General features: G+C 49.5%; 1 protein-coding gene across 1 annotated transcript in view; it reads right to left on the reverse strand.

The window, feature by feature from the left end:
• LOC145402975 (uncharacterized) overlaps positions 1-16,709 on the reverse strand; it is a 28,569-nt gene extending 11,860 nt beyond the window's left edge. The window contains exons 1-4 of the mRNA XM_080274851.1: positions 16,608-16,709; positions 5,968-6,783; positions 1,560-1,729; positions 155-314 (exon numbers count right to left, since the gene is read on the reverse strand). Of these exons, the coding sequence (XP_080130977.1) occupies positions 155-314; positions 1,560-1,729; positions 5,968-6,783; positions 16,608-16,709 (1,248 nt within the window). The remainder of the gene's footprint in view (positions 1-154; positions 315-1,559; positions 1,730-5,967; positions 6,784-16,607) is intronic.
• Positions 16,710-27,604: the final 10,895 nt, after the last annotated feature.

Here is a 27,604-nt window from a genome sequence, read left to right on the forward strand (position 1 = left end):
GAAAACAAGATTTATTGAAAGGGAGAATTGATTTAGAACAAAAGAACGAGAATTTATTTGGAACAAGAGAACGAGAATTTATTTGGAACAAGAGAATGAGAATTGACTTAGAACAAGAGAACGAGATTGGACTTAACAATAACAAGACACATACCTGAAGGATAAGCAGAGCGACGTCATGCCAGAGTAGGTCGGAGTTGAAGCGTGGGTGTATTAGTATCTCCTGTACCTGTATGTCTTGGAAGGGGAACGGCTCCAGCTCGTGTTGCGTGTCCCATTCACCCGCCCGCACCACTAGGATACTGGCGTTGTGGCTGGGGGGGAAGGGGGAGGGTTATGATCTCTTTGCTCTTACCCAATGGAACTGGTCCACTCACAGCTTGGATACTAAGTCACGGGTGCCTGAGTCTCCTTGGTTATAAGTCAGTTCGGCCCATCAGTCTGACCCCACTTGGCCAACTGAGGTGAGGTAGAAGGGATTAGGACTCTTGATCAGGTTAGAGCACACGCACTGGAGTGGTTTTAAGTTGTTAATAATGGGAAAGATGTAAGGAATTGATGGAAACGGTGGTTTGAAAGGACCTGTTTCCAGTTCATACACCCTCACCAACAGAATGTGTCTGTGGAGAGGAGGGCAGGGTTAGGTCGTGATATATTGACGTTAACAGTCCGTGGGGTAGGGGGGAGACCAGTGATAAGATGGAGGGATGGTGTGGAAAGATACGCTGTACAAGAGATGAAGTTGTGAGTTGGAGAGAGGGCAGCCAAATGACAGGAATGGGCGATATGGAGGCCATTTGTTTGCGACCACCCCGTACAATATTAAGGCGTCTGGTAATTGATATAGATAGATAGTTAACAGATGGAAGCAAAGTAAGGAGCCCAGTAAATAGTTATAAGTGGTCATAAATGTCATAAGACTTAGAATGTTTGCAGATTTTTCACTTAATGTTGAATAGTTACACCACAGTATACTAGAGAATGTTCAAAACCACTGAAGAAAACGATTATTTAAGGACTGTAAGCGTTAACTTACCTAAATGTAATAGAACTGTTACGATTTTCACGCACATCACCTCCTGTTCTCTCTTTTTTATCCCTCCCAGCCTCACCTCTCAGTGTTTCTCCCAGCTTAACCTCATTCCACTAGCACATTCCTCATCCAGTATTTGTCCCCGTCCTTTCCGTCTTCCTTCTCTCTCCTCTCTTTCCTTCACCATTGTTATGTTTTTCTCATGTGGATAAGAGTACCGCCACCCACGAACCTCTTGATATTCACACCCATCATATCCTCCTCCCTCACTACCAACACCTCCAGGAAACTCACCCTTGTGACTCTCTTCTTGCTTCCTCCAGTATTTCATCCCTCTTCCCCCTTCCCCTCCTGCTTCTCCCGTTCTTCCAACCTCTTACCTTTCCTCTGACACTTTCTTCGTTGTCTTGTCCTCTTCTCTGCTATCAGTCTTCCACCTTCCCATTTTTCCTTCATACCTATCATCTCCTTGTCGCTTCTTCCTCCTCCTTCTTACTTCTCCCCACCTCTAGAGATCTCCACTCACCCCAACACCTTGTGCGCGGCCGTGATGACAACCCTGGGGTGGATGAGAGTACCGCCACCCACAAACCTCTTGATATTCACGCCCATCATGGTCTCCTCCCTCAGTATGGCTGTCACCCATGGAAACTCACCGAACTGGCTCTCTCCCTCACGGAACCCGAGAATGCGCGCCTGGGGAAGAGAAAGGGAGGTGGAGAGGGAGGAAAGAAAGGAATGAACCTTAAAGGGAGGAAACATTGGAGTGTGGGAAAGGAAGGGAACATTGGAGGGCAGTAGTGAAAGGAACGGAACATGGAAGGAGGTGGAGAGAGAAAGAGATTACTAGAGGGAGGACGGGAACTTTGGAGGGTGAGAGCAAGGGAGGGAGGGACGGAACTTGTGCGGGGAGGAGGGAGGGAATAGTATTTATATAGAGTACAGGTGTTACAAAGCCTATAAAAAGCCTCTTAACTACACACATCCCGCCCAAACAATAGAGTAACCACAGGGATGCTATTGTTAGGGTGGACAAGGCTGATGTTAATGACAGGGATAGGGAAGAAAGGAAGGAATGTGCTTGGATTGTCTTCTTGAGGTATTTAATTAACGACAGGTGTAATTTTTACCTGCGTCCCAAGGTGTTAGGTACGTAAAAACGGAGCCTGCATAGGACAGTATCTCGTTCTTGCTCTTCTTGTGCATAAAAGTTTTTGAATACTCGGTGTGTCCGTATAGCTATTCATTACTGTCAGTATTATTAATAGTATATATATAATAATTTTTTTGGCTTTTATGCTTTTCCTTTTCCCGTTTCTACATCCTGTGGGACCCATTAATAAGTTGGAAATAAATTTTGAATGATTTTCGTTGCGGGTATTACTGTTTATTTATATATTTTTAGATTCCAGCAAACAGGCAGGCAAACAAATAAGCAAACCAGGTACAGTACGGGGCAGACCTACATAATTAAGCAGGTCAGTGAAATGGCGGTGGACAGGGCGACTTGGAGGCGATTTGTTTGTGGCCACCCCAAACGGGATTGAGGCGTCTGGCAATAGATAGATAGATAGATTATTGTAAAAGTTCATATTTGTACCGGTATATCATTTTTTTTTTTACTATAATGTCCGGAATGGATAAGATCAGGAGTGAGAGGATTAGGGGAGCGATTAAGGTTGTGGAAATCTCGAAGAAGGTGCAGGAGTGGCGACTACAATGGTACGGACATTTAGTGAGAAGGAATGAGGACTGTGTGAGTAGGTGAGTGATGGGCATGGAAGTGGAGGGTAGACGGAGAAGGGGTAGGCCGAGGAGACGGTGGATGGACTGTATACAGCGAGATGTAAAGGAAAAGAATATAGCAGGGGAAGCATTTGGATATAGAGGAGAATTTAGACGACATAGAAGCAGGGACCCCATATTAACAAGGACAATGCTGTGGAAGAAGTGTCCTTAAAGTAATTAGATATTCGTGAAGATTACATCACTCTTAACTCCAGGACACCATTTAAAAGTTTAAGAGGAGTACTGTAATAACAAGCTTTTATCATTATTGACTTGGATTTTATTTTTAAATCTGCTCTTATACTTTATATGTCTGATTCCAATTGCGGCAGTTCTTGTTTTGCATTGGTAGTACAACTTACGTAATGCATAAGTAGTGCATACATACACTCGTTCATGCATACAGACAGTGACACACATATTGAAGACATACAGAAGTGCTACAAATGAACAGCCATGAGCAAAAGTTCGCTTACAGTCCCCAGCCAGCATTGTATCCTTCCATTTAAGTGTCTCATTCCTCCCCAAACGACGAGAGGATCCTTCCTTCTTGTACTCTTTTGTTTTGTGTTTAATACTGATACCAAATATAAATAGTTCATGAAACACCTTCCTTTGTCACAGAGATTTGTCAGCGAAATTTTGCACTTTGAGACTATGTTTATTGCTAGAGCCAGTTATACAGACTTGCAGGCTGACCACAAACTGTTGCTCATGTACAAACCGCAGTGGATAGATACAGTGAAATAGGTATACAAACAGGTACAAACTGCTACAGAATTACAGACGTTGCTACACACACAAACAGTGCTACACATACACAAACAGTGCCACAGTTCTAAACATACACAGACAGTGCTACAGGTACACAGACGATGCTACAAGTGCATAGACAGTGCTACACATATACAAACAATTTACAAATACATAGACGATGCTACAAGTGCATAGACAGTGCTACATATATACAAGCAGTGCTACACATGTACAAACGATTTACAAATACACAAACAGTGACCACAAATGCACAGTCATAAAACTAAATATCCTCCCAGAGTCTGTCGAGTATAACGGCAAAATCGAACCATCTGAAATATGCACTAATGGAAGAAGCATTGCTCAGGTCCATCGTCATTGAATTGTAGGTAAGAATGCTGCTTTTTTTTGACTGTACAGAGTGGAGCACATAAATGCAGCGGGAGTACAAGTGTGTTACCAAGCCGCGATTATTTTTGTTGTGGCCCCACGCTCATTTGAAACGTGAACCCCGTGGACTGCAGGCTGAGTTTGTTTTTACCACAGTCCACCATCCTCCTTTCTGGGGCGAAAGAAGGAACTGAGGGACATGTATTTAACGGGGCAGTGAAGCCGCCCAGTCATATATGTGCCACCACGTGAAGGCGTCCCTCTCCAGCCTCAAAGGGCACAATGCAGGTAACTTACAGCCAGAAACATCGCTGTAATACTACGTACAGGGCTGTGAATGCAAATGGTGCAGCATAGATTATAACAGCGCTATGTACACACTGTGCATCCTAAGTACTGTACGACTATATACTGTAACGTAACACGACTACAGTGCCAGTTGAGTATTAACAATGCCATTTGAGTACAAACAATGCAGCATACATACAAACAGTGCTACGAGTACAGTATCACATCATTATAAACAAAGCATCATTACTTCAAACATTGCAAGATACAGTTAAAAAAAAAAAAACTGCAGCTTCAGCTACAAACAGCACGACATATAGTACAAACAGTGCAACATACAGACTTACCCAGTGCAATATCAGTACAAACAGTGCAGTATAAGCACAGTGCTGTGATGTTAATTGCAGCCCAGGAATGGGAAACCAGCCTTTAACCTCTGCTCTTATACCAGATTTATTTTCATTAGTTCTAAACCCGTCCTCGATTCAGCCAGAGAACGTCTTTTTTAGTTCGCGTTCCTTCCTGACGGCTTTATTCAAATTAGAGTACCCAGAGTGTGAAAGACTTAATTAAGGTTATTTCAAATTCCTCGAGTTAGAAGAGTCACTCACTGTGCTTAATGAAGTCGTCTGGCAATAGCAAGATTAAAATAAGGTGTCGCCGGATTGAAGAGGTTAACAGTGTGGTTAGGGACGGGCATCGATATAGCCGGGGAGAGGGAAAGGGGAGTCACTGCCCGGTTAAGCAAACGTCCCATATCTCCCTTTGCATCTCTCAGAAAGGAGGATGGTGTACTGCTGGTGAAAGTCAGCTTCAGCCTGCAGTGCACTGGGTTCACGTTGCAGGTGAAACTGGGCAACAACAACTCCTACTACTATAACCTCCCAACTTTCAGTAACGCCAACTACAGGAGAACCAACAAACCCAACCGAGCCATATTGTGTAAATTCGAAAAATCCGGTTTCGTAAATAAATTTCTGAATGTGTATTCTAAGTTTGAAATATAGGCTTTTAGATGTGGAGAGGATGGAGGGTGAAAGACTGACGAAGAGAGTGTATGTGAGTGAGGTGGAGGGGGGAAGAGGGAAGGGGAGGCCGAGGATGAGATGGAGGGATGGGGTGGAGAGGTATATGAGAGAGGGGGGTGTAAGTTGGGAGCAGGGCAGTGAAATGGCGGGGGGCAGGGCGACTTGGAGGCGATTTGTTTGTGGCCACCCCAAACGGGATTGAGGCGTCTGGCAATAGATAGATAGATAGATTAACTGCAGATATAAACCAGCTAACGAGGCCGAGTCACATTATAATAAGCAAATTCGAAAGACATAGTTTTGTAAGTAAGAAAATGATTGTTACTACTAAGTTTGAGGCTCGTTGATGAACTTTAAATGTAACTTGAGTCTTGTGACTTTCAGGCCCATAAGTCTCTCAAGTTTAACTTACTGATGTGAAACGTAGATTTTAAACTTAAATTTTGAAATAGGAGTTGGTGATGTATAGCTTTTTTTGCTAAGCTTGCTTGTAATTGAATTATTTAATGGGTTTGTAGGTGTGAAGTTATTTGGTGTAGATAAGGTGTGACGTTATTCGGTGTTGCTAAAGTTTGGAGTTATCTGGTGTCATTGTGTGAAGTTGTTTAGTGTTGCTAAGGTGTGAAGTTATTTGGTGTTGCGTCCATACCATGCCACCACAACCAGAGGGAACACATAGCTTACTTTTATGCCGAAGAAGTTCCTGGTGCCACAACTATACTGCTGGTCTGTTACGGGAGGAGGGGTGGTGGTTGTTGTGGTAGTTGTGGTAGTCGTGGCGGTAGTTGAGTTGTCAGGGGGAAGACGACAGCAGACAAGTCCATTTGGACAATCACCTTGCGGATTTGGCTTAACTCGTGTGCGCGTTCTGATGTTGATGATTCCAGTGCCGTCCGTGTTGATGTAGCCGTCCTCCTTACACAGGTGAGGTTCCACGCATTCACAGTCTGCCAGGTTTTCAGGAGCCACGGGTGTTGTGGGAGGGGATGTGGTGGTCGGGCCGACGGCACAGCAGACTGCTAAGGCCTGTGGGCACTTAGAATGCGAGTACCCACCAATACCCAGGAAATCTAGTGTAGTGTTCCCCTGTCCATCACTGACCAGCTTGTCCTCAGTGCAGTTGATGAACGATACGCACTCACAGGGGGTGTCCGGAGGCAGTGTTGGCTTTGATGGGGTTGTGGTGGGCGGTGGTTGAGTCGGTATGCCACAGCAGATATCAATGACGTCAGGACATCTCTCGACATTTGTGACTCTCTTACGTTCGCCGCCACCCATCCTCACATCCAAGAGCCCAAAGCCAGACGTGTTGATGGTTCCGTTAATGCACAAGTAGTAGGCCACACACTCGCAGTACACAGGTTCTGGGGTTGTGGTAGTTGGGGTCGTAGGTGCGGGTGTGGTTGTTGAAAGCCACCAGAAGCCGTCGTTAGCCTGGGCAGACACACCTTCCCACCCACACACCACCCACACCGCCGCCCACACCACCACTGCCTTCACCTATGGGGGCAGAGGGAGTGTTCATGTTAATGTTACGTTCATGATAACTTTACACTAAAGAGTAATTTAACCCTCTCACACCCGTCCACCCACACACCCACCACAGCCCTCATCTTTGGCTATAGGTCGTTCACTTTAACCTCTCAAATCCCCGACCCCTTTCAGCTCGGTTGATGGCCTGGTGTACCCAGATTGAAGGGTTGATTTGACTGGTAATCAATGTGAGTCATTCCCAGCTCATGACTAATGGTTGTGTGCATAAGAAGGTATTGTTGCATTCCACATTTATGGAGTTGGGATTCTTGTCATGTTAGAATAAACACACTTTAGTTATGAAGCGAGTGATGTGGAGTAGGTTGCCTGGGGAAGTTATCAGTGCCTCCAGAACACTTGCCCTTACTCACACCCACCGTTGCGCCGGATGTAGAGAGAGAGAAAGAGAGAGAGAGAGAGGAGGGATAGGGTAGGGAGAGTGAGGATGAATGTGAGTAAATTAACAAAATACGACCTTACAGATTTGGAACATAATACAAATCACCCCAGATCCACCCATGCATTTCCGGAGCCACAGACAATTAAAACACCATCAATACAAGCAAGGTAATTAAAACACCAACCAGTAATACAAACAGGACGATCGGCCTCTATACTTCTGTTCATCTTATTCAGTCCATCCGTCTGTCTGTGTACATTTCCATTCAGTCATCCATCCATATGTCAAGGCAGTCAGTCTGTGTGTGTGTGTGTGTGTGTGTGTGTGTGTGTGTGTGTGTGTGTGTGTGTGTGTCCAATAAAACATTCCCCAGCTCTTTGTATGGTAAACAAATTTTCCCAAACACTGATGCGGTGAAGGAAGTCAAGGTTGTCTGGCATCGCTGGCTTCGAAATTGTCCCATAGCACCTTCTCTTTTGTGATTTACTTTACGCTTACTACCGCCGGGCAATTACATTCTTAAAAGAGACCTGTGATTAGATGATCAGATGAGAGGAAGATTAATGGTCTGATATAATGAGGAAATGTGTGTTTGAGAGGGGGAGGGGGTGTGGCAACAGTCCTCCTTCGCGCGTCAGGTATTCCCTTAGTTACGGATATTACCCAAGTTACCTGATGTGGCGCTCTGGGTTACTCTGTCAAGGTGGACGGATGTATTACAAGGTTTCTGGCTTCCGGTGCTTGGAACGTCAACAACACAACACCACACCTCAGCCTTTGTTCACGGACACCCCCCCTCCCCTTCCTTGTACAAACTGAGTGCCCCAAAGTGTACCCAAGCTCTTTTACGGGTCGTTAATGGAGCACATGTACTTATTATTAGCCAGCTTACACTCCATATAACAGGACGTGAAGTGTGTGAAGAATGGTGAAGGAAAGATAGTGGTGGACAGTGAGGATATTGGAGACACGCAGCCAACAGTAATACGGAGATGCTAGACCAGTTCTGGATTTGTAACGTGCTTCACATATCGCCAAAATGGAAAGCCAAATGAGTTCTATATTCGTGACATACTTCATACTTGAGAAATTATCGAAAAAAGAAGATAAATAAATAACTTCTTAAATTGATATACACTTCAGAAATTATCGCATAAATATGATACAAAATCATCTCTAAATTTGTAACGAATTTGATATCGTCAAAAACTGGGGTCTTGTCCATACTTTTCCCAGCAGATACATCCTTAAGAACTTAGACATCTCACACTGCCTTTGAGCTGAAGTATCTGGAGCCGTATTTATGGATTGCCGTAAACTTATCTCGTATATTAAGATCAGATTGAAATGTGTATCTGATTAATCCCTTCAGATCCAATCGCGTGCCTTGACGATTTTACTCGGTTTAGGATATATATAATAGTGAAGATGTTAAAGGAGGGCGTATGTAACTCCTGCTATTTTGTCTCGTAATGTAATCTGTAAGGATAGCAGGAATGAACTGATTTATACGTCGCTGGGTTGAAGGCGGTAAAAATTATTGCAAAATTGTGAGAGGTTCCATTCCCCCTGTGCACATCTATCCCGTTTGTGTCTACCAGTCATGAGCATCGCTTGGTTCAGCCAGGGAAGGAGGGGTACGGGGAGGAAACAGGATGGAAATGGAGGGAGGGGAGAGGAGGAGCAGGAGGAGGCGGAGGAAGAGGGAGAGGAGGAGGCGGACGAAGAGGGAGAAGAGGAGGAATGGATAAGGGGAGAAGAGGGAGGGAGGAGTGTTAAACGGGGGGAGTAGAGATGGGATGAAAAAGGAGAGAGGGAGAGAGAGAGAGAGATGTTGCGGTTTTCTCATATACCGTACTACCCACAAAGGTAACTTTTACATTATCTCGTAGGCTGGGATTAAAAAATACACAGAAGTACGTGTTGGGTGTAGGTATTGTGGGGTGGGAATGGATGTGTATGGTGTGATGGTGTTGTGGCCGTGGAGTGGTGGTGGTGATGATGTTGTGTGGTGCTGGTGGTGGTGATGGTTTGTGGTTTGGTGGTCATGGGGTGGTAGTGTGTTGGTGGCAGTAGCAAGCTGGTGGTAGTACGATGATGCTGGAAGTTGTGGTGCGGTGTTGGTATTGATGGTGTAGGCAGTAGCATGAGAGTAGTACGGTCTGTTGGCGTGTGGACAAGGTAGCATGGGCTCGTGGTGCACCCAAGTTAAAGTGAAGAGTATGTAGTATGATAACCGTATTGGTGGCAGGGTGTCGGCGTTGATATACTCTTTTCACCTTAACTTGGCGCAGATTTTCGTCCCTTTGGATACTGTTTCATCAGATTCAGTGGCAGAAAAAGGAAATTCTAGAGTTATACATCCTCTCCATAGCACTTCTTCGTGAATGGCATCGTAATCTAGCGTGAATCTCATGATACAATTCGGCATCCAGCGTGGTGAGATGGCGAATTTAGGCAAAGGTAGAGTAGAGAGAGATTTTAGCATGCGGGTGGTACGGTCGTTGGCGCGTGTAGACAGGAGCAAAGGCTTGTGGTTGGGGACTCAGGCGGGGAGACCTTGACAGAACATGGAGAAGGGGACTGCGGAGGGGGATTAGAGAGTGATGGGGAGAAAAGGGGGGGGGGAGGAAATAGGGAGAGAGAGAGGGGGGGTGAGAGACGGGAGGTAAAGAGAAGGAAGAAGCCTGAGGGTAGATGAATGGAGGAAAAGGAGAAAACACGTAAGAGGTAGGAAGGAAAGGAGTTAATGAAGGAGGAATGGAGAAGAGGAAAAACAAGGAGGAAGGAATGAAGGAAGAGAAAAATGAGGATGAAAGAAACTAAAGGAAAGGAGGTTGGAGGGAATGAAGAAAAAATGGAGGATGAAAGAATAAAGGAAGAGAGGTTGGAAGGAAAGGCCAGGAGTCAGGATGTTATTTACCCTCGTTAACCTGTACTTATTCTCTCTCTCTCTCTCCTTCTCTCTCTCTCTCCAATTGCCAAGAGAGATCGTGGGAAAGGGCAGAGGGGAGGGGGGGAGAGATGGATAAGGAGAGGGGAGGTGGGAGGATAGATAAGAAGGAGGGAGGAGAGAAAGGGGAGAGGAGGAAGGAAAATGTATTGATTTTTTAATATTATTATTATTATTATTATTATTATTCCTTCTCTGCAAGTAAAACAGTTTGGCGGGAGAAAGAATAATGTAGGAAAGAGAAGAGGAGGTAAAAGGAGGAAGAGGAGAAGGAGAGTAAAGATGAGATGAGATGGGAAGGAGAGGGAGATGGTGTGGAATCAGGAGAAATAAACAACTGAGGATGTGGGGAAGGGGAAGAAAGAACGTCATGAGAACAGCGCATATTAACAGCAATCTCCAGATCTTGCCTAGCGTTGAATAGATCGTGTGAGGGTGTGTGTGTGTGTGTGTGTGTGTTTTTCTGGTGTCACACAACACTGATTGACTCTCAGATAAAATGGTGAATGATATGTTGGGCCCGATTGCCCTTTACCGTACCACGAGGCGATATTTTCCTGAGCTTGTGTGGGTGTGTGTGTGTGTGTGGGTGGGTGTAAGAGAGAGAGAGAGAGTTTAGGGTGGAGCAAGAATAGAACCGAAAGCTAGATCATCATACTGAAAGGGTTATGGCGATGAATTTTTTTTTATATTAAGGCCTAGAAGCAAGTGAAACAGTGTCTTAAGAAAATACAGAGAAAAACAGGGGAAGAAAAGTAAGGAAGGCACTGAAAGAGATAGGCGATGAAAGTGTGACTGTGTTGGCGTGGGAAGAGTGGATTTTTAGCCAACCAAAAAGTGACTGAAGGACATGAGGAAACAGAAAAGAAAGTGGAAGAAAAGGGGACAATGGGCGTCGTCTGTGAGCCACTTAATTACGGATCTTTATTTTATTTTATTATTATTTTTTTTTACGGAACGATCTTGCGGGTTTCTGGCCTTGGGTTCCTTCTTCCTTGCATAAAAGGTAAATATACATACGATTCATTCAGCTTAAGAGAGGCTGTTTGAGCTAGACGAGTTAGTTTACAGCGTTCTTTAACCATTGCTGCTGACGGGCTCTCCTGAATAACATCATCGGAACTGGAAAGCACGTCACAGGATTGAAGGAGTTATTAGCAGTAACTGAGTGATGATCCGGCGAAGCGAGGACCGGTGTTAAGATGGGTGTTTTCTGTTTTAACGGTGGGGTGGTTGTGTGATGCTGAGATCTGAAAATTATGCCAGAATAGTGGTGTTGAAAGCATTGTATTCCAGTGTCAATCTGTTGTAACAACTCAGCGTTCAAGATGGAGATATGGCAGTTTTAGGCCAGGCTAGACTAAAGAGAGTATTGCTAAACTCTTTGTACACTTACTTTGCCAAAAATTGTCATCTATCCGTCTTGAATGCTGAGTTGTTACAATAGTTTTCAGTATGATTCAAGTAACGAAGAAGTGCTGCGGAAAGGATGTAGAGCCGCTGTACTGTCCCCTTCAGCCATTGAGCTACTCGAAATAAGGACGAATGTTTAGGCCAGGTTAAAAAGAGTATTGCTGTAGTTAGCGGTAGAGGTGCAAGTGAGGCTTCAGAAATGACGAAGATACTAGTCCAAGGCCTTGTCTCCGCCATCTTGTTCCGGCACGCACTGGGGGAAAGAGAGAGAGAGAAAGGCGGGGGAGTAGAGGAGAATGAGGGAGGGAGGGAAAGAAATCGAGAAGATAGAGGGAGAAAGGGAGGGAAAGAAACGAGACATAGAGGGGGTAAGGAAGTAGAACAAATTGAGCGAGGGAGAGGATGTGTTGTGGGGTTGTTATTTTTTCATGGGGGAATTTCCGGTGGCTTGTCCATTGTTTTTGGAGAGTTGTAATAATAATAATAATTATGATCATTATTTATTCATGTTATTCTTATTATTACTGTCATCATCATCAGTCGTCGTCGCCGTCATCATCATCATCATCGTCATCATTGTCACGTACTTCCTCTTCCTATAACAGTAGTAATTGTTTTTATCGTTGTTATTTTCCTGTCCTTGAAGTTGGAGAGATTATGCTATTCACGAATCTTAACAATTCAACTTATTATCATCCTTATCTTATTAACCACCTTTATTTTCCATCTTATTATTATTATCCCCGTCTTCCTGTTTTTTCACTACCCGTATCAGCAGCAGCAGCAGCATCTTTATCAGCGATTTTATCTTTACCTCTCCTTTAATTACCGTATTGAATCCTCGTCATTGCTATTCTCCCAGTCTCGCTGTCCTCCTCATCTTCATCATCATCATCCTTCTCCTTTATTTTCCACATAAGCATTCCTGTCTTCTTTATTATCCTCCTCCTCCTGCTCTTCATCACCACTAGCATCATCACTGTTATGCATCCGTCTGCTTCCTTTTCACTGTCCCCCATCATCATCACTTCCACAAGCATCATCACCTGCATCCTGTGTGTATAGTATTTCCCCCTGACTCACCTCCATCAATAACACCTGCCTCCCCTCGTGCCACCACACTCACCTCAACTCACATCACTCTCCCCCGCCACACCACTTTACTTCACACCAGTCCATTCCTTATCTCACCTCTCCTCACCTCACCCACACTCACCGTCACCTCATCTTACTTCACTGCTTCACATCACACACCTTCACCTCATCTCACTTCACGACACACCTTATCCTGCATCACCTCACCACCGTTCTTCACTCACTTTACCTTACTTCACCTCCATTCCTCACCTCACCTCACAAATTTCATGTTGCCTCTGAGTATTCCTTTGCACCCTGTGGTGATTGGCGTTGAGGGGCGGTGGTAGAATTAAGTATATCGGTGAATAGACCCGGCCATCACGCTTGACTCAGTGGGTATTCATTCATGTACGTTTACTCTCAGTGCCACGATGCAGCGTATGCAGGGAGATACAAGAGTCCGCTCTCTCTCATACATACATATATATATACGTAGAGAGAGAGAGAGAGAGAGGATGCTAATAACGACATTTTTAAAGATACATCCATATTTTACTCACCATAATCTTCGTCGTCACGCCACACGTGTTATGATAATGCCGTAGGAAGTACCTGGAAAGGCGTCCTTCCCCTCCGGCGGTCGTAGGAAGACTGAGAAGGAGGAGGGAGGGGACAGCCGGCAGCGGCCGTATCCTCTAGGTGGAATGCATGACGTCATAATTGCGTCACAGCGTCCGCCAGGGTAATTTGGAGTTGATACGCTGGAGTCGTGGTGATTCCCGTGTTTGAGGGCAATACAGGGAAAATGTGTTGGTGGATGGGAAGGGTTTATGGAAGGGGAGGGACGGAGGCGGAAGAGAATGCTGGAGACAATAAAGGAGTATAGTTTTTTATTTATATATATATATTTTTTTTTCACCCAAAAAAGAAGAGAACCAAAAATCAGAAACCCGCAGGATTGCTCCTTCCATGATAAAATAGTACAAGTAAATGTTTGTGTTAATTCGCCGTGAACATGTTTAAAAGAGGATTAGATTCCTTACTGCATGGTAATGTGTGCTATATGTTTTCAACCCTGTCTTGCAGAGGAAATGCTTTGTTTAATTTGATGCAAAACGTTTGACCCTCATTTTATACCGGTGGAGAGTGAGGGGGGAGACCGAGGATGAGATGGAGGGATGGAGCAGAGGTATACGAGAGAGGGGGGTGTAAGTCCGGGGGAGGGGGGACAGGGCGACTTGGAGGCGATTTGGTTTTGGCTACCCCTTACGGAATTAAGGCGTCTGGCTGTAAATAGGTAGATCGATATTATCATACAGTATTAGCATGTCCTCTGAAAATTTTGCTAACATTGTAATTTGCGCCTTCATAAACAGATTTTCCTTAAGTGTGGTAGATGGTTTCGACCATCATCCACTCACGTGATGTAGTGCTTCCTACTTCCTTTATCTTTGTCATTCAATTTAATGTTTGCCCTCCTACCTTCCTATTTCTCCCATCTTTCTCATCACTTTGTATTGCCCGTCTTTCCTCTTCTGGTGGCTTTACATTGAGTGTCAAGCCAAATGGAGTGCTATAAGCCAGGAAACCATTGATAACGCTGGGTGATAACCATATAACCAACCGCACGTGTTCCCTACTTGTCAGTTAACTCAAAGACAGACGGCCAACCCTTAGGGGATTATGGCGTCTGGGTATAGATGAATAAGTAGACAGATGTTCCTCTTTTTGGGGGGGGGGGGGAGGAGAGGGGGATATTTTAAGTCATCCTTGCTCTACCCTCTCCGGTGTCTTCGTGTATTTTATTGTATCAGGGTGACAAAATTAGACAAGAAAAGGGTAGAGGATGGATGGAAGGAAGAGAGAAGAGGAAATCAGAGAGAGTCACACGAATGACGGGACAGTATTAGGGCAAATTAAAACTCATGGAATTTTGTAGTTACTTTTAGCAGTAAAGAATACCACCAATATGGATTTACCGATATAGCAGAGTTAGAATTATTGATATTTAAGCATCAGTTTTCAGCAGTTATTTTCGCATCGAGATTGTTCAAAAGGAATTGATTATGAACTGTTCTGGAAATGTCTGGCCTGAAGGTGACGTAAAATCATTGCATCAGAGGCTGTATATTTCGCATGTGGGAGAATAAAAATAAAGTTCATATAATTTCGGATGGATTGGTTAAGTATTGGTTAACTCACATGTGGAGAGGATGGAGAGACTAACAAGGAGAGTGTATGTGAGTGAGAGAGGGAAAGAACGAGGATGAGATAGAGGGATGGAGTTGAGAGGTATATGAGAGTGGAGTGTAAGTTGAGGAGAGGAGGGCAGTGAAGTGGCAGGAGACAGAGCGACATGACTCCTGATGGGATTAAGGCGTCTGGCTACAGGTATATAGATAGATAGAATGTCAGCGATTTTCTTGTGTTTGTAAGAAAGACAAGGAAGACAAAGTGGACATCGTTCGTTCCCATATCTCCCTGTCCACAAGCAAATGTTAGGGTCGTGTGCTTCAGCCTTAAATCGCAGTGTAGAATGCAAACGTTCACCTTGCGTCGATAATTTCTACAATCTTCATAATCATGGACGCTGAATCCGCTTAGTAACCTGAGGCGTTCCATAACTTATCGTTTCTCCAGTCCCTCCTTCTCCCAGCCATTCCCCAGCCACTTACACTCGCATTACTTTCATCCTCTATATTCAACAATTCCTGAAAGTGTTCTCTTCATCTGCTCAGTTTTTCTTCCTCCTCCTGTAGTAATCTACCATTTTTATCTTTCACTTCCCGACCAAGTTCTTAACACCCTGTCTAACTCTGTACCTCTTTCCAGGACATTTTCTTACATTCCCACCACTTTACACTCAAATGCCTTCCAAATCCCTCATCCACTCACTTCTTACTCTCTTACTAATCATTTCACCTCTCTCTTCTCAACATATAACTCTTCTGTCTCTCAACTTCCTCCACACTCTTGTTTCTCATCCACTCACTTTATGTTTTCTTCTTTTGTGCCACAGCCTGTGTCACCTCTTCATTCCACAATGCTGTTCATTGCATTCCCTTTCGTCTTCTCTTCACCCCACACACCACCTCACATGCTGCATAGATTTCTTGTGTGAATATCTTGTACACATCTTCCACGTTCCCCGTCTGCTCTAAATCATATGTACCTAATTGCTCCTCCACTTTTTTCTTATACTTTGCCTTTTTTCCATCCACTTGTAACCTTTCCGCCCTCCTTACAAAAACTACTTCCTCCAGGCCTTCCCTTCTTCTATTCCTCCACTTCATTTCAACCTAGACTTTCACCACCACCAAGTGGTGGTCAGAAAGTCCACTCTCCCAACCTCTGTATGCTCTTATTTTAATGTATTAATATAAATTTATTTAAACAGTAAATTAAGTACAATGAAATATTTACAAGGAGACGTTAGGAATATTTTGATGATATAAATTTGTGTGTGTGTGTGTGTGTGTGTGTGTGTCTGTCTCTGTCTCTCTCGTGAGAAAAAGGCAGTGGGTACGGCTCTTCATCTTTTCCATAGCACCTCTTCGTGACCAGCATCATTTCTCGTAATCTGGTTCCAACAGCATTCAGTATAGACCGAAGGTTTTATGTGTGTGTGTACCTTATAGTCTCCCCTCGATTAACCCTATCAGTGGGATAAACTTTTTATTTCATGTTTATTTTTTGAGTTGGTGGATTTGTTACCTTATGACTGGCTACTGTACCATCTGTATTATTAAAAGTAAGGACCGTATTCTAGCTAGCATAGAAGGCTTCGTAGCACCTCTTCATTAGCGATGTATTTCGCATACTAGACTCTAGCATAAGACATACGACCTCTAGTGTTTGGTTACCGAAGCAGACGATACAGTTAGGTGGTGGTGGTTTCGCAGCTCCTCTGAATTAGCGATTCATTTTCCATATTATACTTGAACTTACGACCTCTACTCTTTGGATATCGAAGCAACCACAATGAACGATGTAGTTACGTGTCTGTGTAAAGGTGGTGATGACGTGGCGGTTCAGAGGTGATGAGGCCATGGTCATTTCAGGAGGGTATTAGTTTTATTTCAGACGTTGGTCGACACAGGGCTATCACACCTAGGCGGCTGCTGCTCCTCACGGTATGTAGTGGTGTTCTGCTCATATAGTAGATGTTCTAGATATTTTTAAGGTATTCAAGCGTTACTTCTGTGTGCATTTGATAGCATATATAGTGACATTGGAGGATTGATTTGACCAGGAAGAAAGTACACTCGTTCCATCCTCGTAACTAAGGCTATTAGAATTTCTGGCCTCACGACTTATGGTGGCCCAGTTATCTCTGGTGAAAAAGCAAGTTTATGCAAGCTTTATTAATGATATCGCTACTTACAGCCCGACGTGATAGCTTTCATGACGGTGATAGTCCCACCGTGATTGTCCATATAGCCCTGTGGTTGATAGCTCACAGACCATCCGTGGCTGATAACCCATAGTCCCCCTGTGGTTGGTACCCCCCTGTAGTTGATAACCCATAGCCCCCACCCCCGTGGTTGATAGCCTAGGTGCTGTGGTATCTCACTCGCCTTCAAGTGGTGATAATCCATAGGCCTCTCGCCCGTGGTTATAGCCCATAGTCCCCCCCCCCGTGGCGTGATAGCCCATATTCCCCCCCCCCCCGTGGCGTGATAGCCCATATTTCCCCCCCCGTGGCGTGATAGCCCATAGTCCCCCCCCACGTGGCGTGATAGCCCATAGTCCCCCCCCCCGTGGCGTGATAGCCCATAGTCCCCCCCCCGTGGCGTGATAGCCGATGTTCCCCCTCCCCTGTGGCGTGATAGCCGATGTTCCCCCTCCCCCTGTGGCGTGATAGCCCATGTTCCCCTCCCCCTGTGGCGTGATCGCCCATGTTCCCCCCCCCCCCGGTGGCGTGATAGGCCCTTTTCCCCCCCCCCCACGTGGCATGATAGCCCATGTTCCCCCCCCCCGTGGCATGATAGCCCATGTTCCCCCCCCACGTGGCATGATACCCCTTGTTCCCCCCCCCACGTGGCATGATAGCCCATTTTCCCCCCCCCCCACGTGGCATTATGACCCATAGTTCCCCCCCCCACGTGGCATGATAGCCCATAGTTCCCCCCCCCACGTGGCATGATAGCCCATAGTTCCCCCCCCCTCGTGGCATGATAGCCCATAGTTCCCCCCCCCGTGGCATGATAGCCCATGGTCCCCCCCCCGTGGCGTGATAGCCCATGGTCCCCCCCCGTGGCGTGATAGCCCATAGTCCCCCCCCCGTGGCGTGTTTGCCCATTTTCCCCCCCCCCGTGGCGTGATAGCCCATAGCCCCCCCCCCACGTGGTGTGACAGCCCATAGTCCCCGTGGCGTGATAGCCCATAGTCCTCCCCGTGGCGTGATAGCCCATAGTCCCCCTCCCCGTGGCGTGATAGCCCATAGTCCCCCCCTCCCCGTGGCGTGATAGCCCATAGTCCCCCCTCCCCGTGGCGTGATAGCCCATAGTCCCCCCTCCCCGGGGAGTGATAGCCGATAGTCCCCCCCTCCCCGTGGCGTGATAGCCCATAGTCCCCCACCCCGTGGCGTGATAGCCCATAGTCCCCCCTCCCCGTGGCGTGATAGCCCATAGTCCCCCTCCCCGTGGCGTGATAGCCCATAGTCCCCCTCCCCGTGGCGTGATAGCCCATAGTCCCCCTCCCCGTGGCGTGATAGCCCATAGTCCCCCTCCCCGTGGCGTGATAGCCCATAGTCCCCCCTCCCCGTGGCGTGATAGCCCATAGTTCCCCCTCCTGTGGTGTGATAGCCCATGGTCCCCCCCCCCCCGTGGAGTGATAGCCCATAGTCCCCTCCCCGTGGCGTGATAGCCCATAGTCCCCCCTCCCCGTGGCGTGATAGCCCATAGTCCCCCTCCCCGTGGCGTGATAGCCCATAGTCCCCCTCCCCGTGGCGTGATAGCCCATAGTCCCCCCCTCCCCGTGGCGTGATAGCCCATAGTCCCCCTCCCCGTGGCGTGATAGCCCATAGTCCCCCTCCCCGTGGCGTGATAGCCCATAGTCCCCCCTCCCCGTGGCGTGATAGCCCATAGTCCCCTCCCCGTGGCGTGATAGCCCATAGTCCCTCCCCGTGGCGTGATAGCCCATAGTCCCCTCCCCGTGGCGTGATAGCCCATAGCCCGTGGCGTGATAGCCCCCCTCCCCGTGGCGTGATAGCCCATAGTTCCCCGTGGCGTGATAGCCCTCCCCGTGGCGTGATAGCCCATAGTCCCCCCCTCCCCGTGGCGTGATAGCCCATAGTCCCCCTCCCCGTGGCGTGATAGCCCATAGTCCCCCCCTCCCCGTGGCGTGATAGCCCATAGTCCCCCCTCCCCGTGGCGTGATAGCCCATAGTTCCCCCTCCCCTGTGGCGTGATAGCCCATGTTCCTCCCCATGGCATGATAGCTCATAGTCCCCCCCCCGTGGCGTGATAGCCCATAGTCCCCCCCCCGTGGCGTGATAGCCCATAGTCCCCCCCCCGTGGCGTGATAGCCCATAGTCCCCCCCCCGTGGCGTGATAGCCCATAGTCCCCCCCCCGTGGCGTGATAGCCCATAGTCCCGCCCCCGTGGCGTGATAGCCCATAGTCCCCCCCCCCGTGGCGTGATAGCCCATAGTCCCCCCCCCCGTGGCGTGATAGCCCATAGTCCCCCCTCCCCGTGGCGTGATAGCCCATAGTCCCCCTCCCCGTGGCGTGATAGCCCATAGTCCCCCTCCCCGTGGCGTGATAGCCCATAGTCCCCCCTCCCCGTGGCGTGATAGCCCATAGTCCCCCTCCCCGTGGCGTGATAGCCCATAGTCCCCCTCCCCGTGGCGTGATAGCCCATAGTCCCCCCTCCCCGTGGCGTGATAGCCCATAGTCCCCCTCCCCGTGGCGTGATAGCCCATAGTCCCCCCCTCCCCGTGGCGTGATAGCCCATAGTCCCCCTCCCCGTGGCGTGATAGCCCATAGTCCCCCCCCCCCCGTGGGGTGTTAGCCCATCGTCCCCCCCCCGTGGCGTTATAGCCCATAGTCCCCCCCCGTGGCTTGATAGCCCATAGTCCCCCCCCCGTGGCGTGATAGCCCATAGTCCCCCCCCCCCCGTGGCGTGATAGCCCATAGTCCCCCCCCCGTGGCGTGATAGCCCATAGTCCCCCCCCGTGGCGTGATAGCCCATAGTCCCCCCCCCCCGTGGCGTGATAGCCCATAGTCCCCCCCTCCCCGTGGCGTGATAGCCCATAGTCCCCCTCCCCGTGGCGTGATAGCCCATAGTCCCCCTCGCCCGTGGCGTGATAGCCCATAGTCCCCCCCCTCCCCGTGGCGTGATAGCCCATAGTCCCCCCTCCCCGTGGCGTGATAGCCCATAGTCCCCCCCTCCCCGTGGCGTGATAGCCCATAGTCCCCCTCCCCGTGGCGTGATAGCCCATAGTCCCCCCCTCCCCGTGGCGTGATAGCCCATAGTCCCCCCTCCCCGTGGCGTGATAGCCCATAGTCCCCCTCCCCGTGGCGTGATAGCCCATAGTCCCCCCTCCCCGTGGCGTGATAGCCCATAGTCCCCCCTCCCCGTGGCGTGATAGCCCATAGTCCCCCCTCCCCGTGGCGTGATAGCCCATAGTCCCCCCTCCCCGTGGCGTGATAGCCCATAGTCCCCCTCCCCGTGGCGTGATAGCCCATAGTCCCCCTCCCCGTGGCTTGATAGCCCTTAGTCGACCGCTCCCGGTGGCGTGATAGCCCATAGTCCCCCCCCCTCCCCGTGGCGTGATAGCCCATAGTCCCCTCCCCGTGGCGTGATAGCCCATAGTCCCCCCTCCCCGTGGCGTGATAGCCCATAGTCCCCCCTCCCCGTGGCGTGATAGCCCATAGTCCCCCCTCCCCGTGGCGTGATAGCCCATAGTCCCCCCTCCCCGTGGCGTGATAGCCCATAGTCCCCCTCCCCGTGGCGTGATAGCCCATAGTCCCCCCCCTCCCCGTGGCGTGATAGCCCAAAGTCCCCCTCCCCGTGGCGTGATAGCCCATAGTCCCCCCTCCCCGTGGCGTGATAGCCCATAGTCCCCCTCCCCGTGGCGTGATAGCCCATAGTCCCCCCCTCCCCGTGGCGTGATAGCCCATAGTCCCCCCTCCCCGTGGCGTGATAGCCCATAGTCCCCCCTCACCGTGGAGTGATAGCCCATAGTCCCCCCCCTCCCCGTGGCGTGATAGCCCATAGTCCCCCCCTCCCCGTGGCGTGATAGCCCATAGTCCCCCTCCCCCTGGCGTGATAGCCCCTAGTCCCCCCCTCCCCGAGGCGTGATAGCCCATAGTCCCCCCCTCCCCGTGGCGTGATAGCCCATAGTCCCCCCTCCCCGTGGCGTGATAGCCCATAGTCCCCCCCACCCCGTTGCGTGTTAGCCCATAGTCCCCCCCCTCCCCGTGGCGTGATAGCCCATAGTCCCCCCCCGCCCGTATGCGTGTTAGCCATTAGTCCCCACTCCCCGTGGCGTGATAGCCCATAGTCCCCCCCCTCCCCGTGGCGTGATAGCCCATAGTCCCCCCCCTCCCCGTGGCGTGATAGCCCATAGTCCCCCCTCCCCGTGGCGTGATAGCCCATAGTCCCCCCCCCTCCCCGTGGCGTGATAGCCCATAGTCCCCCCCCTCCCCGTGGCGTGATAGCCCATAGTCCCCCCCCTCCCCGTGGCGTGATAGCCCATAGTCCCCCCCCTCCCCGTGGCGTGATAGCCCATAGTCCCCCCCCTCCCCGTGGCGTGATAGCCCATAGTCCCCCCTCCCCGTGGCGTGATAGCCCATAGTCCCCCCTCCCCGTGGCGTGATAGCCCATAGTCCCCCCCCTCCCCGTGGCGTGATAGCCCCTCGTCCACCCCCTCCCCGTGGCGTGATAGCGCATTGTGCCCCCCCTCCCCGTGGCGTGATAGCCCATAGTCCCCCCCCTCCCCGTGGCGTGATAGCCCATAGTCCCCCCCCTCCCCGTGGCGTGATAGCCCATAGTCCCCCCCTCCCCGTGGCGTGATAGCCCATAGTCCCCCCCTCCCCGTGGCGTGATAGCCCATAGTCCCCCCTCCCCGTGGCGTGATAGCCCATAGTCCCCCCTCCCCGTGGCGTGATAGCCCATAGTCCCCCCTCCCCGTGGCGTGATAGCCCATAGTCCCCCCTCCCCGTGGCGTGATAGCCCATAGTCCCCCCTCCCCGTGGCGTGATAGCCCATAGTCCCCCCTCCCCGTGGCGTGATAGCCCATAGTCCCCCCTCCCCGTGGCGTGATAGCCCATAGTCCCCCCTCCCCGTGGCGTGATAGCCCATAGTCCCCCCTCCCCGTGGCGTGATAGCCCATAGTCCCCCCTCCCCGTGGCGTGATAGCCCATAGTCCCCCCTCCCCGTGGCGTGATAGCCCATAGTCCCCCCTCCCCGTGGCGTGATAGCCCATAGTCCTCCCCCTCCCCGTGGCGTGAGAGCCCATCGTCCCCCCCTCCCCGTGGCGTGAGCGCCCATTGTCCCCCCCTCCCCGTGGCGTGATAGCCCATTGTCCCCCCCTCCCCGTGGCGTGATTGCCCATAGTCCCCCCCCTCCCCGTGGCGTGATAGCCCATAGTCCCCCCTCCCCGTGGCGTGATAGCCCATAGTCCCCCCTCCCCGTGGCGTGATAGCCCATAGTCCCCCCACCCCGCGGCGTGAAAGCCCATCGTCCCCCCCCTCCCCGTGGCGTGATTGGCCTTATGCCCCCCCTCCCCGTGGCGTGATAGCCCATAGTCCCCCCCCTCCCCGTGGCGTGATAGCCCATAGTCCCCCTCCCCGTGGCGTGATAGCCCATAGTCCCCCCTCCCCGTGGCGTGATAGCCCATAGTCCCCCCTCCCCGTGGCGTGATAGCCCATAGTCCCCCCTCCCCGTGGCGTGATAGCCCATAGTCCCCCCCTCCCCGTGGCGTGATAGCCCATAGTCCCCCCTCCCCGTGGCGTGATAGCCCATAGTCCCCCCTCCCCGTGGCGTGATAGCCCATAGTCCCCCCTCCCCGTGGCGTGATAGCCCATAGTCCCCCCTCCCCGTGGCGTGATAGCCCATAGTCCCCCCCTCCCCGTGGCGTGATAGCCCATAGTCCCCCTCCCCGTGGCGTGATAGCCCATAGTCCCCCCCTCCCCGTGGCGTGATAGCCCATAGTCCCCCTCCCCGTGGCGTGATAGCCCATAGTCCCCCCTCCCCGTGGCGTGATAGCCCATAGTCCCCCCCTCCCCGTGGCGTGATAGCCCATAGTCCCCCCTCCCCGTGGCGTGATAGCCCATAGTCCCCCCTCCCCGTGGCGTGATAGCCCATAGTCCCCCCCTCCCCGTGGCGTGATAGCCCATAGTCCCCCTCCCCGTGGCGTGATAGCCCATAGTCCCCCCTCCCCGTGGCGTGATAGCCCATAGTCCCCCCTCCCCGTGGCGTGATAGCCCACAGCCCCCCCCCTCCCCGTGGCGTGATAGCCCACAGTCCCCCCCTCCCCGTGGCGTGATAGCCCATAGTCCCCCCTCCCCGTGGCGTGATAGCCCATAGTCCCCCCCCTCCCCGTGGCGTTTTCGCCCATAGTCCCCGCCTCCCCGTGGCGTGTTAGCCCATAGTCCCCCCCGCCCCGTGGCGTGTTAGCCCATAGTCCCCCCCCTCCCCGTGGCGTGATAGCCCATGGTTTCCCCCCCCCACCTGTGGTGTGATAGCCCATGGTTTCCCCCCCCCACCTGTGGTGTGATAGCCCATGGTTCCCCCCCCCACTTGTGGTGATAGCCCATGCCCTCCCCCCCCACTTGTGGTGTGATAGCCCATGGCCCCCCTACCTGTGGTGATAACCCATAGCCTTCCCTGTGGTGTGATAGCCTATTACTCCTCTACATAGTTCAGTCTGTGCTGATATGGTACTGTGCCTCTTTTACACTAACTTGGCCAAGATTTTGGTCTTATCTGCAGTTTAATGTTGGTTGAAAGATGTAGGAGACTGCCATGGTTCTTAATTCTTTCCACAGCATTTTGTGATGGTTAGTACCATATTCTAGTGTTAATCTGTTGTTTCAACTCTGAATTCAAGGTAGAGAGATGACATTAATAGACAGTTTGAGTAAATTCCAAGGTAGAGAGATGACATTAATAGACAGTTTGAGTAAATTCGTAGTCACAAAAACTGTGGAAACTGTGGTCTTGGCATTCTTTTTATGCTAAGGACTCTTGTGAAATACTAACAGATTTAATTGCGTTAATATTTATTTCAAATTTAGTATGGTATAGAGGCTTCACAGCAGACTTTTCACTTGTTTGAATTTACGTGTATTTAGACCTACTGTGGCATGTTGAAATGTCTCTTGTAAACTGCCGTACTCTGATCTACCGATATAAACCATTACTAAGCTTAGTAACATAGGACCATAAGCAGTCTGTTACTGTTATAAGTTGTTTAAATAGTATTAAAAGATAACATGGACTTCAACTAATAAGCTCGTACCCCGTAAGTTTTGTGTGCTGGCTACTGACCCTGCTGTTCTGGCATACTACTCTGGCCTTTCCCTTGCAAATTGGTGGAGGAGGAGTGTATGTTCCTGTGGAGCATGGAGTTGAACTACTGCACTGAAACTCCATACGTTTTTGTACCTGCTGATAACCCTGCCGTCGTGGCAAAGAATCTGCTCATGCCCCTACCAAGTGGTTGTACAGTTGCGAGCAAATGAATCGAGGCCACCTCCTCCACCAGCATGCTCGTGTTTTATGTGGTAACAGTGGCAGCTATGAACTTCATCAAAGTTTAGTCGTCTGCTCGAGCGAAACAAACCCAGTGATGATTTGTCACTATGCAGTTCTAACTTTCCCCTAGTCAATATTATGCATGTAAATGTATTATACTGATAATGATTAACGTGTCATACCCATTATAGATACAGTATATTAAAACCACAGTATTATTACATAGATACCAAAATGATGATGCATTCATGCATGTGAGAGACAAGTAGCGGAAGTGATGCAGCATTTTGTTCAATTATCGTCGTGAACCAAATATCCTTTACCAGTTCTCCAAAGATATGTCGTAGGGTTATCAGTGTCCCCGCAGAGTAGCATTATTACAAAATTCGGTGGCGACCCTCTTCCCATCCTCGTCGACCTGAGACACATAGCCGGGGTGTCTGCAGGTAGTGAGGAGGGGAAGCAGGGGGAGATGGTAGTGAGGAGGATGGTGGGTGGGGAAGAACTGGGAGGAGGAGGAGACGAATGTTGGCATAAATTGAAATGAATGTAAGGGAAAGGTTGAAGACTGCATTTTGCCACTAAAGGGAGAAGGAGACAGAGAGGAGAAACAGCAAAAAAAAAAAAAAAAAAAAAAAAAAAAAAAAAAAAGCGAAAGGAAGAATAGGGGAGGAAATGAAATGCACTGGCTGGGGATCAAGGAGGCGCGCCAAAACTCATAGAATATTGCCCACATTTAAGCAAACAATATCTCCATACTGGGTGATAGTGTGGTAGCTCATGTTGCTGGAAAATGTGGTATAGTTGTGAATGTGGCACTGGAAGTAGTAGCGAGACCAGGCATAAACAACAGAGATTAAGTAGTCATACTTGTGGTAAGTTCGACATGTAATAAAATATAGATAGTGGATCATGAACTGTCATTTGTTAACGCATAAACAGCTGCATAGTTGTGTGTAAATACCGAGATATTATTATGAAGTTGTTGTGTTGCCAAATCAGAAGGCATACACTTAATAAATCATACAATGATGTCCGAATGATCTTATTATCGGTGTTATTTATAATATTGTCAGGAATAAGTGACTGTGGTCACTCAAGGAAGTTTACTTAACTACAAACTGTAACACCACTTCATCAGGCAGATCGATTAAAAACTGTCCAGTCAATTCAAATTTAACATACAGTAATGGACATTTGTGAGCAACATTTTAAATGTTATATATTTGATATTTGACTGCATGCAGAGCTGATTCAGCGTATGTGGGGTATTCAGTACCCACTCCAGCCTCCACGGTGGTTGTTGACGGCCTGAAGTCGATCAGACATGTTAGCAACATGCCTGTGGACCAGTGGGGGATTTGCCCGGAACAGTTCCCACTGTTCATTTGTGTGTTGTGAGAGTTGTTCCGACGTCCTCTCCTGTGCCGGGTCCCATGTGTTGATAAGATTGGCCCATATATTTTCTATGGGGTTCATGTCACACCCTTTACTAGGCAGCTGAAGAAGTTGCGGATTGGGGTGATCAGCAAACCATTCCTGCACAACACGAGCGGTATGTATGGGGCATCTATCATGCACGAATATAACTGGGCTAGTGAAAGGATAGTTTCTTGCATGCAGAGATGGCAGAAAGAAGTCCTCTAAGATAACTATGTATCTGGCAGAGGTGAAGCGACTTTGGATGTGGGTTAGGTCCCCCATACCATGAAGACAAATCCACCCCCACATGTTACATGTAACGTGGCCACTTCGTGCTACCTCGTAGATGTTGCGCGGATGAAACCTGGGAAAAAAGTTAGTGTAAGCCATCCACAGGACTATGAGGTAATGATGGATATACGAAGGTGGTGGGTTTTACACTTTTGTGGGAATTGTGGTACTAAACATTTCCGCATTTTGAGATACCTTGAACAGCAGCGGCCTCGGGATTGTTAGAGAGAATAGAGAGGAATGTATTTTATTTAGCAAATTACATAACAATTTTACAGTATTGTATCTATCTATCTATCCATCTTTACTGTAGATAGATAGATAAATAATGTTTGAGAGTATAGAGAGGGATGTATTTTATTCAGCAAATTACATAGCCTTTCCCCCTTCCAAGCAATAGTGAAAAACTCAGTCTTGTCCCTGCCAGAGAACTTGGAATCGTCATGCTCATGCAGTTATGTTCTTACAGAGTGATTAAGTGGTCCTGCCCCTGCAAAGTGATGCCAGAGGAATGTGGTGGTCGTACCCTTGCTGAGTGATGCCTGAGGACTCTGGTGGTGGTCATACCGCTGCTGAGTGATGCCTGAGGACTCTGGTGGTGGTCATACCACTGCTGAGTGGTGCCTGAAGGTGGTGGTCAGGCTGCAGCAGAGTGATGCCAAAGGACTCGAGTGGTGGTCATACTGCTACTGAGTGACGCCATAGGACTGTGATGGTGGTCGTACCCTTACTGAGTGATGCTGGAGGACTCTGGTGGTGGTTGTACAGCTGATGAGTGATACATGAAGACTCTGGTGGTGGTCATGCCTGTCAAGTGATGCCCAAGGACTTAGGTGGGTGTTGTACCTCTGTTGAGTGATACGTGAGGACACTGGTGGTGGTTTTACCCCTGCAGAGTGGTGCCTGAGGACTTTGGTGGTGGTTGTGCCCCTGCAAAGTGCCACTGAAGAACCCTGGTGGTGGTTGTGCCCCTGCAAAGTTCCACTGAAGAACCGTGGTGGTGGTTGTGCCCCTGCCAAATGCCACTGAAGAACCGTGGTGGTGGTTGTGCCCCTGCCAAATGCCACTGAAGGACCCTGGTGGTGGTCATGCCCTTGCCAAATGCCACTGAAGGACCCTGGTGGTGGTTATGCCCTTGCCAAATGCCACTGAAGGACCCTGGTGGTGGTCATGCCCTTACAGGGTAGGGGATGTACCACTGAAGGAGTGGTGGTTGTGCCCTTGCAGAGTACTGCCATAGGACTCTGGTGGCAGTGCCCTTGCAGAGTACTGCCATAGGACTCTGGTGCTTGTGCCTCTGCAAAGTGCCACTGAAGGACTCTGGTGGTAAAGTCCCTGCAGTGTTGCTGAAGGACTATGGTGGTGGTGCCCCTTCAGAGTAATGCCTGACTACTCCCATGGTCATACCCATGAAGTGTTGTGGGTACAGTATTTTTACTCAAAGGTTTTTGTTACAAGGTTAAATATTGATTTATGAATTAAAAGCTTAATGTGGATTTAAACTAATATGTTTCTGCTCCATAGGTG

This window comes from Coenobita brevimanus, chromosome 1 (assembly GCF_032717465.1).
Source record: "Coenobita brevimanus isolate Jiangsu-jjx chromosome 1, ASM3271746v2, whole genome shotgun sequence".
NCBI classification, from domain to species: domain Eukaryota; kingdom Metazoa; phylum Arthropoda; class Malacostraca; order Decapoda; family Coenobitidae; genus Coenobita; species Coenobita brevimanus.